The sequence below is a fragment of the Vigna unguiculata genome, chromosome 10, assembly GCF_037176805.1.
Source record: "Vigna unguiculata cultivar grain cowpea cultivar isolate G323 ecotype 2 chromosome 10, ASM3717680v1, whole genome shotgun sequence".
NCBI classification, from domain to species: Eukaryota; Viridiplantae; Streptophyta; class Magnoliopsida; order Fabales; family Fabaceae; genus Vigna; species Vigna unguiculata.
This window is the reverse complement of record NC_140801.1, coordinates 5,907,576-5,927,483: the sequence shown is the minus strand read 5'-3', so window position 1 is coordinate 5,927,483 and position 19,908 is coordinate 5,907,576. Positions and strand designations below refer to the sequence as shown.

Genomic DNA, 19,908 nt, shown 5'->3' with positions numbered 1-19,908 from the left:
TGCTTTGTCTTTCCGAGCAGCAATGCGTGCTGACAGTAGAAAAGATTCAACAGTTGTAAAGTAAAGTAAAGGAAGAGATGTTTTTGTTTATTAGGAGGAAAGGAATGCGTGTTGAAATGGATTAGTATGAGATTCTAGAGTGTTCCAAGGTTTTACTCAAAAGAACAAAGAAGAGAAGAAGTTAAGTCTGAATGGTATGCTTCATTTCAACTTTAATTGCAGAGAGCATTATTAATATCTATCTGAGTCTTTGAAGGTTTGTGGAAGATTGCATAATTAACACACATATCTTCAGGTAAACACAAATCACATCCATCAGCTTTTCATCATATGTTTTCTATATTCAATTCTCTGGTTTTCTAAGAGATAGAAAGTTAAGTCTCGGCTTTTCAATTCTAATTGCAGAGAGCATTGTTTCAGTCTTTGAAGGACTGTAATAGATTGCACAACACACATATCTCCAGGTAAACACAAAACACATCCTCTTCTTTTCATCGCTTTCTTTTTTCTCAAATGTGTTTAAGTATTCTTTCACATCAAATAACGCTTTAATGATAACGCTTTATTTGCATCTCGAGGATTGTGCATGTGTTATTACGGGCCACATGGAAGAATAAAAATACCATTTCCTCTGATGAGTTAAATGATAATATTAAAGTTGAAGTTTCTAATTTTACTTCTAAATTTTGGTTCCTGTTGAATTAGAATTTCAATGGTTAGTTTAAGAGATAACCTCTCCAAGTAATTAGTAAAAACATATTCAGCAATTTAGACAAGTAAGGTTTTGAATGAAGTAGAAGAAAATAATCTTGATATTTCTTATCCCTTGCATTAAATTCGTCATATATAGTTACAAATCTCTTGTTTTGATCCTCATGAGAAAGATTTTACGTTATAATCTTATATTTCCATTTGATTATTCTTTGATTCATCTTATGATATTCAATGCTTTTCAAATGATTAATTAAGACTCTGAATAGTCTTACCATGTTTTAATACTTAGATGAAACAATTTCGTTCAGGCGATTTCTTTTTCGTACTTTTCATGCAAGTTTGTGGATCCACAATCCTCTTCATAATTATCTTATGCACGAGTTATATTCTAAAATCTAGTTTGTTTTTCTTGTAATATCTCTTTCAGAATGTGTCAAATGAAACTTTCCACTATAAAATATGTTGAACCAAGAGTGTCAAGTAAGGTCATAAGGTTTATCGAGTTTGGTTGCCTTGCATGAAATAAAATGAGACGAGGTCTTCGTGTTCATCTGTTGTCTGATTTCATCAAACAAAAGTCCAGTCTCTAGTTTTGTCAAACAAAACTCAACCTGTGTCACTGTCTGGTTCGGTTATGCAATTGTTGTTCTTCATCTTTGGTCTGCTATATTGCTATATTGTTCTGAGTTGAAAGAGTTTGTCCATCTTTCAGCTATTGCGATGATTGATCCCTTCAACAGCCCGGTCCATTTAGAAGCTGGTGTAACCTCAATCGGTGCTTTTATCATGTTCGTTTATCATGTCGCAAATGAATCATTTTGGGAGTCTAACCTTTATTGATTTGATGTCATATGTTGGTGCTGCCCTTCATTTGTTTATTTGGAAGTCAAGTGAACGCCATGCTCCCCATGCAGAATACATATCCTGACATATTTTTTCGGTCATCAACATCTCCACATTAGTCACTGTCTGAGTAGCCGACTAGTCGGTAATCATCCGTTCTAGTCAGTGGCGGAACTTGACCAAAAATTCTAGGGGGGGCAAATTATATTTGTTATATATAAATTATTTTTTTAATTAGAAAAAATTAATTTCTTTTAATTAAAAAAAAATCAATTTTTTTACATTATTTTTTTTATTCAAAATAAGTACTCATGACAATAAAATCTAAACAATATAACAATGGATAATTTTCTAGACACATTTGATATGGATCCCATTTTAGATAAACTCTTCGTACCTCATCAATTTAATTTGGTAGGTATTGCCAAATTTGAAGACGCTTTCCCGGATCACGTTCTAAAGTATTTTCAAATTCATTATATGTAACTTTAGGAACCTTAAAGAGTTATTTTTCGTTTTCTTCAATATTTGGATTCTTATGAAGTTTCTCAATTTTAGACGACGTAGATGCATTTTTTTCATCTTCATCACAAGCCTTTCTCTTGAAAAAAGAATCAATTCTTTTACTCTTTATCATAATTTTTCTAATATAAAATTTTCACCTCTCACCTATTTACAAAAAGATAAAATTATGAATAATTAAATCTTAAAAGCAAGACTCAATATTTTAAGAAAATTAATAACTTCTATATGATTAGCTTCCCTTACCTTAGAGTAGATTCCTAATCTTGTTCTTCCCTTACACAACTTCAAAGCCTAAAATAGCTCTATCTACATAAAGACGAGTTTGATCAACAATTAAAGCATGATTTTATGATCTCTAACAGATAGAGATATGCCTAGAGCGTAGAAAAGCCACATATAAGAGAGAAACATATTGCTTCAAAAATAAAAAGGAAAAGATGAACTTACTCAAAAGAAGAAATTGTTTGGTCCAAAATGTTCCTTAATTCTTCAATTTTGTCGTAGTGCAATTTGATTTTGAAAATAATAAGAAATTGATGGTGAAAATTGAGATGAAAATAAAATGGGAGAAAGAGATGAAGGCACGGAAGAGAGAAACCAAATAAAAAAAATTTAAAAATTATATTAGAAAAAAAAACATAATTTTTAAATTTTAAAAAAGATTTTTTAAACTAAATTAATATAAATAAGGTAATAATATATAAATAAGTAATAATATATAAATAAATTAATAATATATAAATATTTTTTTTTAAAATATATAGAAAATAAAATAAAATAAAAATCAATTAATATAAATAAAATAATAATTTATAAAAATTATTTTTTAAATATATAGAAAAAAAATGGTTGGGGGAGCCGTGGCTCCCCCCGGTCCCTTCGTAGGTCCGCCAATGGTCCTAGTATAGATTAGGCCAAGTGACACTATTTCTCTCAGGTACCTTAGAATTCTCTTTAGGGCCTTCCAATGAGTATACCTCGGTTCCTCCATATACCGACTTGCTATTCCAACATTTAACATTAAATCCGTTCTAGTATTTGTAAGACACCTGAGACTTCTAATCAGACTTTAGTATTTTCTTGTATAAACTCGGTTTCCATATGCATACTTAAAATTTTTTGTGCCCGGTTCCATAGGGGTGGAAACTGGATTGCAACTCATCATCTTAAAGTTCTTCAAGATATCCTCAGCATACCTTTCTTGCGACATAAAGATGTCGTCCTTCCCTTAAACGACTTCCAAACTAAGGAAATACTTCATAAAACCTAACTCGGTTATCTCGAACTCCTTCTTCATCACTTTTTTAAAAGCTTCAATCAGCTCGGCATTATTTCCCATGAAGATAAGGTCATCCACATAAAGGGCAGTGAACATCACATCTTCTCCTTTCTTTTTGACGTAAAGAGCATGTTAATAAGGGCACTGCTCATACCTATTCTTCTTGAAGTAGGTGTTGATTCTTTCATTCCATGCTCGTGGAGCTTACTTCAAGCCATAAAGTGCCTTCTTCAATCTCAACATTTTTTTCTCTTCGCCTCTTCGCATGTATTCGAGTGGTTGTTCAACATATACTTCCCCCTCCGAGACTTCATTCAGAAATATCGAATTCACATCCATTTGTAAGATTATCCATCTGTGTTGAGCTGCTAAGGAAATAAGCAGCCTAATTGTTTCCATCCCTTTCACTAGGGTGAATACTTCATCATAGCCGAGCTTTATATCGTTGAACTTCACCTTAAACATTTGTTTTCTTCTTGTACACCCATTTTACGCCAATAGGCCGAGTTCTTTTGGGTAGATCGGTTAGCTCCCATGTGTTGTTGCGTTCGATTGCTTTGATCTCCTCATTCATCGTCCTCTGCCACTTCTCCTCCTACACGACCTCTTCAAAACTCAAGTCTTTTGAATATGCAAGGAAATATATAACATGTACTTCGTCAATGGAGTTGTATATGTCTTGTAAGCTTCACGCTCTAGGCTGTAGAGGTTTATCTTCTTCATCAAAAGTCTCATGATCTTTCACAACAGGTGGTGTATCTATTTTCGAGCTTCTAGACTCCTTCTTTGAGTTTTTCCACTTCCACTTGCTCTCTTCATCAATTTGAACATCTCGACCCATAATCACCTTCTTTGTTATTGGGTTGAAAAACCTATACACCTTGGTTTTTCATCGTACCCAATAAACACGTACTTCTTGCTCTAATATTCAAGTTTGGTCATTTGTTGAGTTGGAACATGACCATAAGAATTGCTATCAAACATTTTGAGGTGACACAAACTCGACTTTCTTACACTCCAAACTTCTTTCATCAGAATCGAGTAGCCTTTCCATTAGTTGGACCATGCTTAATATGTTGCTCTTGAGATCGAGTACATAGTACATGTCTCTAATTTCTCCAACTCGGCTATTCTTCTACAGGTACCAGATTGTACCACGACCCTTTACTGCCACCTTTGATGCATCTTCAAATGACATGTGTCCGACATCAACTTGGGTGAACTCCTTAAAAAGATTCTAGTCCCTGCACATGTGGTTGCTTGCTCTTGTATCAAAGTACCAAACTGAGTTGTCAGAACAACTCAGACTTAGCTCGACACCTGATCTCCTGCTCATCATTAACACTCCTTCTTTCTCAGCGTCGTTTGAAAGGAAGTGTGTTTCCTTCTTGCTTTCAAATCGGTAGTCTTTTGCGAAATGTCCAACCTTCCCACAATTGTAACATTTAACTCCTAAGTAGCAGTCTTTGGCAAAATGACTATACTTCCCACATTTGAAGCACACAACTCCTAAGTTGTTCAACTGAGGTTCTCGGCCTCTACCACCACGACCTCCACCTTGTCCTTGGCTATGCCAGTTTTGTTGGCCGACTTGTTCTTGACCACTTTCATATCCTCCTCTGCCTCTACCACCTCGGCCTCAGGTGTTCTGAGTGTAAGGAACCTTCTTCTCCCTAATGGTTGCCTTTGCTTGGAGTGCTTGATCAAGAGACTCTTCCTTCTTCTTCCTTCTCCACTGCTCATGCGCTTTAAGTGACCCGACAAGCTCTTCCACCAAGAGCGTTGTCAAGTCCTTGGATTCCTCTACTGCGTAAACTATATTCTCAAGTCATTGGTTAACGACCTCAAGATTTTCTCCACCACTCGGCAAGTGAGCAACGTCCCTCTATTTCTACCGAGCTGATTCACTATGGTCTCTACTTGAGAGACGTACTCGGCAACCCCTTCAGCTTCTTTCATCCTCATCCTTTAAAGCTCGCCTCTGAGAGTTTGAAGTTGGACTTAATTCACACGGTTATCCCCTTTGTATGTCTTCTCCAGAATATCCCACGCTTCTTTTGAAGAAATATCATTTGTTATCTTCTCAAAGCCGAACTCATCAACAACTCCGTACAACACATATAGAGTCATTTTGTCCTTTGCCCGTGTTGTTTTTAACGTAGCAAGATAGGCTATCATCAGTTCTCCAACGTCATCTGGTTCTTGGTGCCCATTTTTGACCACCTCCCATGCTTCCTAGGAACCAAGAAGAGCCTTCATCTGTAGGCTCCAATTATCATAGCTTACACCTTTTGATAACTCTGATAGGGGCATGCTGTTAGCTAAGCTGACCATCTCGATCAAACTCTCTAACCCACTCAGACACTCAGGCTCTTAAGCTTTGATGCCAATTTGTTACAAATAAGTCTCTCTGGATAAATACTCTCTATATTCAAAATTGTTGTATTTTACAATGAAGCACTACATTGTCCTTTTATAGGCCTTTGGACATGACCCTTCAACTATATTCATTAAATATAACAACTACCTAAACCAAAATTAATGAACTATATTTCACGCTTAATCAATACTAGACCCACTCTCAACCATTTGCAATCTTCTAGACAATTAATATAACAACTTCCAACTACCCGCATTTAAGTTTACCCAACACTAGTGCACAAATAGTGGAAAATTGCATATTCAAGGCCTTGTTTGGTTGTTCTGTTTGGTACACTTTTGGTTTGGGAGTACATGTGGTGCACTTGTTTCATTGGTCAAATATATCCATATTAGTAGTGTTCCCTTTCTGTTTTGATTATTCTGAGATGTGCAACAATATGGGTTACTTGGTGGTTCAATTAATTCTGCCACATTTTCGAATTGGATCATCCTACTACGTGAATCCTTCCCACACTTGCAGTTGACTTACTAAAGTGGTGTAAAAGGGATTGAATACAATTTTTGTTGCATAAGCATTTCAAAGGGTTTATGGCACACCCAATGGGTTCACAAAGTACTCCAACTTGAATTTGTAGTCAAATTCTCTCTAACCTGATGAGCATGATGAGGCATTGAGGGAGGATCCAACGTTGATGCAATCATAAGGAGACAAATATCTACATTTAGCTTAACATCATTAGAAGAGGAGAAGGAGAGCCTTAGAACAACCCAATGGAAGGCGCTCAGAGACGACAAGTAGGTGCCCAACGCACATTTCATAACAAATGTTTTCACAACCTACTTGCATGTCGCTCAACGGCAAGGTATTGACACTCAACGCTCATGTCACATGTGTGCCTCTCGAGCTTGCGTAATGAGTATGATTATGCTCTACATAGCGATTGATTTGTTTTATACTTTGTTTATTGGCTGGTAATTAGGTATTTTGTTTAGAGATTATTTATTAGGTGCTTAACTTTGTATAGTTGGTTTAATACTCTATCCCCGGTAGATTTTAACTATAACTATAAATAAGGGGATGTATTCAATGTAAAAGGTAGATTTGGAATATATATGCAATTGTTATTGACATGAATTTTGGTGCACAATGCATGTGTATGTGAATTTTATCTTGAGCAAGGGGTTCAAGTGGTAACTCCTCCACTTATCTCTTTCAAGACCTTGCCTAATCACTAATGGTATAAACAAGCAACCTTGGCTTGCCTATGGATTTCTACCATCTACAATATTCTTTGGTTCCTTGTAGTATCTTAAAATTCGTTTGCCTAAGCCAAAATGTATTTCACTTTGCTTTTGCATGAATCTTGATAAAATACTTGTAGCGAAGATGATGTATGGTTGTGTAGACGTCAAATAAAGTAGACTTCCAACTAGACTTTTGTACCAAGATGCATTGACCTTTGGTGCTCCATCCACCTTTTGTAGTTTCTCATTCGTCACTAGTGGTGTGCTTACAGGTTTACACTTGTACATCTTAAATTTCTTTAGTAGATCTTTTGTATATTTCTTTTTGTGAGATGAATATTCCATCCTCTATGCAAACGAAATAACTCATCAAGCCAAGATTAGTCATCTCAAAGGTCTTCATCATATCTTTTTTAAATTCCATCAACATCTTTGTATTGGTTCTAGTGTAAACAAGATCATCTACATATAGAGAGACTAAAAAAGTATGCTGACCTTTCATCTTGATGTATAGTGTAGGCTCACTTTTGCTCCTCTCGAATTCTTGATTAGTGAAATACTGATTGATTTTGTTGTACAATGCACAATAACCTTGTTTCAAGCATATAAAGCTTTCTTCAATATCAACACTTTGGCTTCTTGGACTTTAATCACAAATCCTGATGGTTGTTCTATATTGGTCTCTTCTTCAAGGACACCATTAAGGAATGCATACTTGACATCTAATTGGTAGATGTTCAATCCTTTTTGTGTTGTAAGGGTTATTGGAGTTCTTATTATGTCTAGTCGTGCGATTGGAGCAAATGTCTCATTGTAGTCTACTCCTGGTTGTTGTGAATAACCCTTAGCTACCAACCTCGCCTTGTGTTTTTGGAAGGTATCATTGGGGTTTAACTTTGTCTTGAAGACCCATTTAACTCCAATGATATCTTTATCTTTTGGACAATTTGTTAGCTCCCAAGTGTTGTTTTTCCCTACTATTTTTATCTCTTTTTCCATTGCCTTGACCCATTCTTTTTGTTTTGTTGCCTCTTCAAAGGTTCTAGGCTCTAGTATGACAATGTTGCAAGATTCAAAGATCTGATTTGTCTCGGAGTGAATTCAGGCGATGATTCTTCTTGATCTTGAATGGGATGTTGGAGTTACAGGAGATTTTGGGGTTATAATAGCATATTGATCATTATCTTCTTGGCTTGGAGATGGTTTATTATTGGACATGTATATTGTCTTCCTCTCAATTCGTTCCTCTTCCCAGTTCAAAGTAGCGTTTTCATCTACTTCAATGTCTCTGTTGATAGTTAACTTCTTTGTCTAAAGATTGTAAACTTTGTAGCCTTTGGATTAGGTACTGTATCCCAATAAGATACCTCGTACGGTCTTGTCTTCTAGTTTGTGTCTCTTTTGGTCTAGAACGTGAATATAGCAAACAAATCCAAATACTCTTTGATGTTTAGCTAATGGTTTCTTCCCACTCCAAACTTCGATTGGAGTTTTGTCCTGAACTACTTTAGTAGGAAATCTGTTGAGTAGGTATACATCAATGTAGACTACTTCAGCCCAGAATGTATTTGGTAGTCGTTTCTCCTTTAACATTGATCTCGCCATCTCCAGGACTGTGCGATTCTTTCTCTTTGACACACCATTTTGTTGTGGAGTATATGAATCTGTAAGTTGTCGTTCTATGCCTTTATCTTCGCTAAATTTGTCAAAGTCACGAGATGTGTACTCATTTCCACGATCACTTCTAAGTACTTTTATTTGTTTTACACTTTGTTTCTCGACATGGGCCATGAATTTCTTGAATATTCCGAAGACTTCTAACTTTACCTTTAAGAAATAGACCCATATCATTTTAGAGAAGTCATCAATGAAGAGGATGAAGTACCTGTTGTTGTGATGTGAATGTGTCCTCATTGGTCCACAAACATCGATATGAATCAACTCTAGTAAGTATTTTGCTTTCTATGCATTTTCTTTGTGAATAGTAATCGGATTTATTTGCCGAGAAGACATCATTCACATGATTCATTATTTTTCTTCAAGCAATAATGGAAGCTTTAAGTCATGTGTGTTAAAGTGGCCAAATCTCCTATGCCAAAGCCACGAGTCATCAATTTCTACCTTCATGGCAATATTAGTTCTAGGTTTGAAGCTAATGGGAAAGCTTCTATTTCTCTTCTCTATTTTTACTTCACTGATTTCTAACCTTCTACTATCATAAATTTTGCATGTATCTTTCTCAAAGTGAAGAGAATATCCATTCTCCATCATTTGGCCAATACTTAAAAGTTTTCTTTAAGATTGGTAACTAGTAAAACGTCCTTGATGAATTTCGTACCTTTCTTTGTCTCCACCATGACAGTTCCTTTGCCTTAAGACTCTGTTGTGGTGTCGTTTCCCAACCGAACTTTGGCCATGTGATTGCTACATCCTCTATGTAAGTACCAACTTCCTCCTCTGCTAAGAGATTCTTGATTGGTATAAAATAAGCATTGCTCTTGATTATGTTCTTTGACAAAGTTTGCTTGATGCTTATTTTTATTATGGAAATACTTCTCAACTTGACCAAATTTCTTGTAGTACTGACATATTGGCTTCCCGCGATGCCAACAATCTTTTTCTTCATGACATGACTTATTGCAAATGCCACATAAGGATATTTATTTTTTTTGTTTCCATAGAAAATTCTAGAATCTCTGCTTCGAGAATATTCTTCTAAATTTTTCTTTCCTCATTCTTCTTTCCTTTTGGACTATAATTTGAGCTTTGATTGGAAGTCATTCTCAATTGAATTTGTATCAGCATGATTATTAAATTTTGCTTCGTGCACTTCGAGGAGACCAACTAATTTATTTATCGATAGAGAAGATGAATCTGAGGAAGTTTCTATCGAAGTTACTATGGAATCATATTTTTTCTACGAGAGTGATAAGAATTTTTTCTACCACTCTTTTTTCCTTAATTTCTTTTCCATATAACTTCATTTTATTCGCTATCTCTTTTATTCTACCATAGTATTCTTCAATGGTCTCAGATTCGTTGATTTTGATGGTCTCAAATTCTCTTATGAGATAATGTAGTTTAACAGAGTGTACCTGTTAATTCCTTCATTGCTTTCAATTTTTTCCAAAATACCCCATGCCCTTTTTGTAGTTTCTGCATCCACGATCTTCCTGGCAATAGTTTCTCCAACAATTTGTTGAAGAACAAACAATGCTTGGGCATCCTCTTATTCAAAATCTTCAAGCTTTTTTCGCTCCTCCTCAGATAGCGTCTCAGTATTATCTAGTTTTGTATAACCACATTGAACAATATCCCACAATTTTTGTGACATAAAATATGTCTTTAGTTGAGTTTCCAAAGGTCAAAAATTTCAGCAGTAAAAGTTGGTAAGGGGACATAAGAAAAGTTAACATTGTTAGAAGCCATGGATTAGGAGAAAAATGTCTCTTCTTTTGGAAGTATAAAAAGAAGGTTTTGAAGGTAATAGGATAATTTTTCTACGCCTAATAGATGACCCAATGTAGCTTTGGATGACCCAATGTAGTTTTGGTACCACTGTTAGTATTTAGAAGATGTGAAAGGAATAGTTGATGGGATAAAGAAAATGTGGAGATAGTAGAATGTGAAAGTAGTAGTTGAAAAAATGTATTTTGTAGTTGGGAGTAGTTGTACTAGATGTTGTGTTAGTTGTTGTCTTACAAATGGTAGTGTATATGGGTATTTATAGACCCATAGATTATTCAAAAAATCCCTAGCTAGAACTTGTATAAATAGTTCTAGATTTTTCTACCTATGTAGAATGTTCTTGACTTTTCCTCCTATCTTAGGCTTTTCTACGATAGTCTAGAAGTTTCATGGCATTTCTACATTTAATGGATACATGGATTATATTTGTTAGGACTATAAACATTTCATGTTTGTAAATAATAAAATGTACTATTCTAGTCTTTCTTTAATTTATTAAAAGAAATAAGATGTTATTAACATTAATGTATTTAATTTGATTTAGATGGCGAACATTGCACCTGATTTGGCAAAGTCAATATTAGAGAAATTGATTAATGCAACACTGGAACAATCACGCTATATTTTTTGCTTAACATGCATTACTGAGGACTTTGAAAAGGAAAGGGAAAATTTATTAGCAAAAGAGGAAACAGTGAAAGAGCGTGTTAGAGCAGCAAATAGAAGAGGCGATAAGATACAAAGAGATGTTGTACTTTGGCAAAAACAGGCTAAAGACCTTCTTGAAGAAGACACCAAAAAGAAAGTGACATGTTTTTTTGGATGGTGTCCTAATTGCAAGCGACAATATAGTAGGGGGAAGGAATTGGAAAGCAAGACAAAGGAGATTAAAAGACTCATCATGGAGAGCAACTTTGAAACTGTTGGAATGAGTCGTGATGTTCCAGGCACTGAATATCATTCTTCTCAAAATTACATTTCTTTTAAAAGTAGAGAGTCGAAAATTGAAGAACTTTGTAACGCATTGAGAGATCACAACAAGTATATGATTGGATTGCAAGGGATGGGGGGCACAGGTAAAACAACATTAGCAAAAGAGATGGGCAAGAAACTTAAGCAATCCAATATTTTTGATCAAGTTGTTGATACCACAGTATCTAATACCCCTAATACAAAAAAGATTCAAGATGAAATTGCAGGACCCTTAGGATTGTCATTGGAGAATTGTACTGAATCAGAGAGGCCTAAAAGGCTATGGAATAGATTAACCAATGGTGAGAAAATTCTTGTAATTCTTGATGATGTGTGGGGAGATATCAGTTTTGAAGAAATAGGTATTCCATATAAGGACAACCATAAGGGTTGTAGAATTCTTGTGACCACTCGCGATGTAAACATATGCCATAAGATGGAATGTGAGGAGACAATTCAACTTGATATTTTACCTGAGGAAGATGTATGGAAATTGTTCCAAAAGCATGCTGGTTTAAATGATAGTTACCCCAAAAGTGTTCTTGATACAGGTCGCAAAATTTCTAAAGAATGTAAAGGATTGCCAATTGCAATTGTAGTTATCGCCGGTAGTTTAAAGGGCAAGCGACATCTAGAACAATGGGATGTAGCTTTAAAATCCTTGCAAAATTTCAAAAGCGTAGCTGGTGATGATGAAAATAAGAGAAAGATTTATTCATGTCTGAAGTATAGTTATGACAATATGCAAAACAAAACAGCCAAGAAATTATTCCTTTTATGTTCTTTGTTTCCAGAAGATGAAGAAATATATGAAGAACTTTTGGTCAGGCTTGCCATAGGAGGGGGTCTCATTGAGAAAAATAATGATGATTACAATTACGATGCATATCGTAAGGAAGTTATTGCAGCAAAATATGAACTCATAGATTCATGTTTATTATTGAATTGTGCATCTAGAAAAGTCAAAATGCATGACTTGGTTCGTGAAGTGGCTTTATGGATAGCTAATAAAGAGATTCTGGCAGTGAATACATCTAAGAAAAATGAAATGACAATGGTTGATAAGGGGAAGCATATTGAATATTTATTATGTGAAGGCAGAAGCATGGATGTGTTTTCCTTGAAGTTTGATGCATCTAAACTTGATATTCTAATAGTCTACTTGAACGGAAATTTTGATGAAGAAGTCCCAAATTCATTCCTTGAAAATATGATAAGTCTTCGAGTTTTGTATTTATCAAACATGACCTATCGAGCTTCGAAAGCAACTTTGTCATTACCACAATCAATTCAATTGTTAACCAATCTTAAATCTTTATACCTTGAAAATTTCACCTTAGGTGACATCTCTATTTTTGGAAACCTACAAGGTCTTGAGACACTCGAGTTAGTTAGATGTCGGTTAGATAAACTGCCAAGTGAGGTTATAAAATTGGTAAAACTTAAACTGTTAAAGTTGAGTTACTGTAACTTCGTAGCGTACGATTTCTTTGAAATAATTGTACGTTGCACTTCATTGGAAGAGTTGTATTTCGTTCATCGTGATTTTTCAGAAATGTGTCATAGTGTAAAGCTTCCTAACTATCAAAGGTTTTGTATATCGAACTCTTCTTCGTCGTACGGATTAGATGAATGGTTTGTAAGGAATTCCCTGAAAGTCTTTGAGGCTGATAAAGTTTTTTCTGAAGAGACATTCAAGAATCTAGTGCAAAAAGCAGAAATTGTTTCTTTAAACAGACTTCAAGGAGTATGGAAAAATATGATACCTGAGATTGTTTCTCCTGACGATGAAGGTATGACTAATCTAGTTGAGATTGCTTTGGAAGACATTTCCACGATGAGATGTCTAATTGACAATAATGATTCTCTTTCTCAAAGTGTCTTATCCAGGTTGGTTGACCTTGAACTTAGAAAAATGGAAAATTTGAAAGAAATATGCAATGGACCCCTTCCCTTTGAACTTCTGAAAAATTTAGAATATTTCATTCTATATGATTGCATACATTTCGAAGGCTCATTGTTTAAGAGCAAGATATCGCTCTGCCATCTTAAAAGGTTGTATATAGAAGGTTGCCCAATGTTGACATCTCTTTTTGAGTGGTCGACCACACAAAGCCTATTGTCATTGGTGGCATTGCATATATCAGATTGTGAACAACTGAAAAGCATAGTAAGAGATGAAAACAGAAGAAAAGATTCAATAGAAGAAATGGTCGATGATAGTATTATTTCAAGGTTTCCAAATTTAACCACTCTTGAAATCTTGGGGTGTCCTCAATTACTTTTTATACTTCCAATGGCTTTCACTCGAAATATTCCAAAACTCGAAAGAATTAATGTATTCAGGTGTGATGGGTTGAAATACTTATTTGGTCCATACCAACATAAGCATGAAGAGGAAGATTTATACGAGGAGTTAAAAGACGTGATATTCACTAATCCAGAACTAATGGTTCTAGTAGACTTGCCCAATTTTGTGGATATTTTTCCAAAATGTGGTGAGTCAAAGTGTTTACCAGTGAAGAGGTCAACTTCCAAAGATGAGACCAAGGCACCAATAGAATCAAACCCCATGAAAGGTAAGATTTTACATTGGATCGATAAATGTAGAAACAAACGAAGAACTACCAAAATTCCTTTGGATTCAAAGAATCAATTGCAAGACTCTTCTCTCTCATCGGTAACCTCACCCTTTTTTATCTAATGTGATTTCAAATTTCTTTTAGTGCATATACTTTATCTTAATATAAATGTTTAGCATTTTTACATAATAATCAACAATCATATAACAATCGGATCTCAATTATTTCAATTGGATTGACACTGTTAATATTTTATTTGTGGTTAAAATTGAGAACAAACTTTTTAGTAATAAATTACAGTTAATTTGATATTTGGTAAATATGACGCTTTTTTTCTACGTTGGTGAATGAGTTGCAGGTAAATGAGTCCAATGCCAATGATGTGATTGCACAAGATATGAGGGTGACTTTGAGAAACATTGGAATTGATGTGAGCTCCAACATTTTTTTCACTCTACAAAACGTTACAGAGTTAACGATTGAAGAATATGTAAAAGCTAAAGTATTATTCTGTGCTTCTATGCTGGAATGCTTTCCGTATTTGCGTATACTTGCCATATTGGGATGCAATGAATTAGAACAGATAATTGGTGAGGATACAAAGAATCAAAGAAAGCCATTTTTCCCAAGGCTGAAACTACTTGCCATAAACGAATGCAACAAATTGAAATGCATCTTTCCCATTTCAACTTCCAAAATTCTTCCCAATTTAGAAGTTCTGATAATCGTAAAAGCATGTATGCTGGAGGAAGTATTCAAAGGGAACAGTGATGAAAAGGTTGAGATTATTCCAAATCTGAAAACTGCAGTATTTGTTGAACTTCCAAGCCTTCGACAGGAGATTCAATTTCTTACTGTAAAACATTGTTTTCTGAAGAATTGCCCAAAACTTTCCTTGTCTTCATCCCTTCAAAGTCCCCGCGATTTTCGTACTTCTATCGCAGGTACTATATACGATACCATCATATCTTTTCTAATTATTATAATTAGTTTAAAAAAACTGTGAAGAGTCTAAATGTTCTTAGTGTATACAAGAATTTTAATTTATTATTATTCGAAAGACAACATGTGTTTACAGTTTTAACTTTCAAATCATGATTCCTAAGCATAGATATCCTTTTTATTATTCTTGTGATTTCTTTATAAAGAGGATGTTATTCCTATAGGATCTTTGGGAAGAACTATCCCATTTACATTAGATATAGTGCTTGATGAGCTTGTTGAAATGATTCGCAACGAGAATGCAAGGACAGAAGACTCTGCAAGTGGGATTGAAGTTGGAACAACATTATTGGAAGGGAGTGAGTTGACTTCATCACACAACAATGATGAAGACAACCAACATCATGAAAATGGCATTGAATCAAAAGCGTTGGAGGATGCAGTGAAACAAAGCAGAGAAAGAGTAGAGGAAGAACAACAAATTCTTGGAAAAGCTCCTCCTTTTGGGATATCATCAATGCCAATATCACAAGTAATTTCTTTTTAGGTTTAATTACCCTGTTTTTTCTTTTAGCTTTATTATAGTAGTAGTTCAATGAACAATTAACATGGAAACTCTTATTTCATAAACCAATAAGTATATAACACAATAACAAAACAAAATCATACTTGTGTATAAATTTTCGCTCTAACTAAGACTAAATACGAAATAAAAACAGTAATTTTACAATTTTTAGAAAAATACTGCAACATTTTCCTGATAGAAGAAAGAGTAAGAACAAATAAGTGGAGAGAGTTTCTATGCTTGAAAAAAACCTTAATAGCGACTCTTTCTGCTCATTCAAATAATAAGAAAAATTAACAATAAGACCAAAGTTACATTATCAAGTACAAATGCTTTAAACTTCACCTCATCATCACTTCTACCATCATAACGTTGTGCAAATTGTATAAATTTTTCTACTTCGTTCTCATACTCAGTACTGATGTGTGATGAATTAATTCAATCTTGATCCATACATACATATATTGAACTGAAATTGTATGAACAATTTCAGTAATCTTTGAATGAATGCTCACGTCACTTATGTAATCAAGGTGTGACCCTATCCCATTCAAGAAGATTCACTTTCTTTCAAAAAATATCTTAAATTTCACGAAATTTTGCCAAGATTTCGTATTGGTTTTCAAGATACACGAAGTGAAAGTGATTATCAACCACAATCAAATATGCACCCGAAGATTAATACAAAACACAGTTGACAAATATTCATGAATTTTGAGATATATATATATATATATATATATATATATATATATATATATATATATATATATATATATATATATATATATATATATATATATATGCACTAATAAATTATTAGAAAGTGATTAATCTTCTTAAACTGTCCAACCGGACAGTTCAAGATTCAATACATATAAATTATTAGTATTGTATCCCGTTCTATTAATTTAAAAAAAATATAACTTCCTCGAAAACAAAACTCGGGAAGAATACATAACTTTCGTATTGAATCTCAAATGGAAAACTAAAGTTAACTCACTATAAGAAAACATAAGACAAATAAACATATTTAAACAACATATACTACAAAATCATAGCCTCATAGTAGAAATAGGAACCTGGGAGCATGAGAAGCGAATAACTAGTGAAAACTAAAGATGCAACAACACCTGATGATAAAAAATGCAACCATAAAACTCAAAATACTGTGAAAAATAACACAAAGAAGAAGAAAAACAATACAAAATGCACAAAGAAAACCTCACCGACAGCGAGAGTCGATGATGCAACAGTGGCTATCAACGGTAGAGGGTGGCGTTTCCTCCAGGCGACAACGTGAGGTGGAGGCAGCTGCAGCAAGAACCGGGGTGACGATGGACAATGAACAATGGTGGTTTTCGCATAGAGATTTTGGAACGGAGGTGAACAGTGAGAAATCACAAATTTGGAAATCTAAATAGGGTATATGGTCTCGGTTCAATTAATAACCAAGGCCTAAAGTGGATATGGCCTGAGTCCTTTTCCACCTAAAACCAAAAGTTGTGCTGACAGTGACAATTTTGAAATATTGAAAAAGTTTGATGTGTTATAGGCTTCGATTGTCATAGACCTGAAGCATAAAACTCTTCATAGGCTTGATACGTGATACAATCGTTCTTACAATTACTCTTCGTATCTAACATTAAAACTTAGTAATGTATATTGCTAAATTGACTTTATGAATGACCTAAAAGATGATGGTTTCACTTAATCTATGCAGGAAAATGAAGAAGGACAAAACATGGAGCCTTCTACAACCAAAGATGTTAATGATGGAGATTTTCAGGATACATCTAACACAGTGGTTACCCATTCTGAGAGTAACAATGCTCCAGGTTTATTTATTTATTTATTTTCTTTTGATGCCTATTTTTTGTCTAATTTATTTATTTTCTGGAAACAGATTATTTAAGTTATTCATAATGTGGTAAATTAAAACTAGTCCCAATAGCATTGATATCTTATTTCATTTATGGTAATTTAGATAGAGACAAATAAATACAAAAGTAAAGAGAAAAAAATGAATGGAAGGTTTACAAGTTAAAAAAAACTAAGTATTTCTAATATTTTGTTTTGGGAATATTATAGTATCAGACCTGAAAAATGATCAGCGTATAAAGAAGATATCACAGGAGATGCCGGATGATCTTGATGAAGACTGTAAAGCTGGAATAGCATCAGGGAGAGAGTTGACTTCATCCCAGGTCAACTCAAATCAATCTGCCGTTAACATATTCAAATGCAAATGATATTTAATCAAATACTCAATTTATTAAATTAGAGAAATATAGCTCAAATAATCATTATGTTAGTATAAGATTTTCTTGAATTTGAAATTTCTGATATGTTTTTTATATTGTTTCTCTTTTAAGTCTTTGAAATATATTATTTTACATTAATTTTGATATTTTAAAATATATTAAAACTAATGTATTTCGAGAACAGATCTGAGAAATAACACCAAAAGTCGAACAGAAAATCTGAACTTGGTTTTCTAAATTTGCACTTAATTACTCCACTACGCAAAGAAAAGTCGTCTCCAAGTTATTTTTCCTTATACTATTTAACACTAAGTATAGTCCACACTTTAATATATTATTTATTTTATACAGGAAATAAAGAGTAGTGAAGAAGGAACTACATCACCATATGCGGAGACAATACCGTTGTTAAGTGATTCAGAATCAGTTAGTTCGTTACTTAACGTATGAGTTAATTCTGAATGTAGTAAAATATAGATACATAACTTCCGTGCTAAAAACTAGGTTGCATGTTTTGTATTCATACAATATAAATAGATAGCATAGGCCTTGAATCTGATGTTATTGTATGAATTGAATGAATCTATGTAGGAACATGGTGATGAAGCTCAAATATCTGTACCTTTTTCAATTGTGAATATAGAACTTGAAGCCACTGAAGATGTTGGTGTTGGAGACATTGAAGAAGCTTCTCCAGGTTACAAGAAGATTCATATTTTTTTTATCTTACATATTGTTCTAACAGATGACATGCATGGTGGTTACATTTCCCTTCGTTTTTCAGAGAAAGTTTGTGAGATGACTGAAGAGTCAAGTTATGGTTGGAGTGTAAGAAGGGAGCTTGAGCAACTTGTCTCTAACAAGCATTTGGGTTCAGAGAACTTGGCTCTGTTAACCAATTTCCTTGTGAAGCATCCTTCTCTTCGTTTAGCAGACAGTGCATTGAGTGAGAGATACAAGGGTTTTGCCTACACTTGTCTGGCTCAGCTTTTGAAGTTTCTCCAAAGCCATAGTGTGTTTGATGTGTTGGGGTCAAGCCACTCTGAATTTGTTGAGTTATTGAAAGATGTGCGTAATTGTGGTTTCAATAAGGATTGGTTGGATGATGTTGAAAAACTCAAAGTGCTTTGATTCATCGTTTTTGGAGGATATTAAGTATCAACTTCAGGAACACGAGGCTCAAGGTTTCCAAGTTAGGACTACTTTCAGCACCACTTGGCTATCATATATTATTCTTCCTTTTCTTTATCTATTTATTGCGTTTAAACTTTGGTATTGGCATATATACTTTCCACAACGTATCATATGTTCTCAAATAAAACCATCATCATTTGTTTGTTTTATTTTTTTAATACATTTGTGTCTTCGGATACATGTCCATACAGTATAAATTTCTTCTATTTTTTATTATGATTTATTTTAACCTTTAGGACAAGGAAAATGCATATCATTACCGTTGATAAAATTCAAGATAATTTACTTTCTTCGTCTTTAAACAAAATATAATACTATATACAAATGGAGAAATAATAATCGAAAAGTTTTGAATAAATATTATATCCGCCACAAAACCATTCAAATTTAATTTATCACAAACACCATTAACACTAATGTGGCATGAGGATTTTGCATTGAGAAAAAAAAAATTCAATAATCAAAATCAAAAGGTAACCTAAAGCAACTTTTTCAAAGGTACTCTTGATCCTTCGTTAAAACAACTTTTTTGTTCCTACGAAATATGTGCTCAAATCTAGAAGCATGCCAAGTTATTATACACCAACGATACTCAACGTCTCGATGATGTCTGTTCTAAATTTGCAGAACTTATTTCCTCTAAACATCTAAACTCTATGACTGATTATATGGACAAAATTCATGCTCTTTTTCATGAGTTCAATGAGTTATTGCCTCCTTCCCCCGACCTTGCCATGGAGATCGAGCAACGCTCAAAGTTCTTCATGCTCGGAGCATTACACAGGCTTGCTGATAAATATTCACATATTTGTGATCAAATTTTGGGTTCCCCGGTTGTCCCCACCTTGACTTTAACCTGCTATACTCTTTTGCGTGTACCAGAACAACCCAACACTGATACACCTGCTTCTATTGATGATTCTTCTGCGTTGG

General features: G+C 34.1%; 1 protein-coding gene across 3 annotated transcripts; it reads left to right on the top strand.

The window, feature by feature from the left end:
- The first annotated feature begins 25 nt into the window (after nt 1–25).
- Nucleotides 26–19,122, top strand: LOC146882047 (uncharacterized). 3 transcript variants are annotated; one of them, XM_085668338.1, is made up of 11 exons: nt 26–295; nt 406–464; nt 1,427–6,606; nt 11,001–14,108; nt 14,369–14,954; nt 15,177–15,484; nt 17,241–17,355; nt 17,609–17,724; nt 18,133–18,207; nt 18,373–18,478; nt 18,566–19,122. In XM_085668338.1, the coding sequence occupies exons 3-11, from the start codon at nt 6,568–6,570 to the stop codon at nt 18,910–18,912; spliced, it is 4,800 nt and encodes a 1,599-aa protein (XP_085524464.1). In that variant the 5' UTR covers nt 26–295; nt 406–464; nt 1,427–6,567; the 3' UTR covers nt 18,913–19,122. The 3 variants fall into 3 exon arrangements, with proteins under 3 accessions (XP_085524464.1, XP_085524463.1, XP_085524465.1); XM_085668337.1 differs by having other exon boundaries at nt 18,133–18,225; XM_085668339.1 differs by lacking the exon at nt 1,427–6,606 and having other exon boundaries at nt 18,133–18,225.
- Nucleotides 19,123–19,908: the final 786 nt, after the last annotated feature.

Bases quoted from the DNA above. Each gene is read 5' to 3' on its own strand.
- LOC146882047 (XM_085668337.1), top strand. From the start codon at position 6,568: ATGTTTTCACAACCTACTTGCATGTCGCTCAACGGCAAG. The intron at 17,356-17,608 runs GTTTATTTATTT...GGAATATTATAG, and splicing joins TGAGAGTAACAATGCTCCAG to TATCAGACCTGAAAAATGAT. The intron at 18,479-18,565 runs GTTACAAGAAGA...TTCGTTTTTCAG, and splicing joins CATTGAAGAAGCTTCTCCAG to AGAAAGTTTGTGAGATGACT.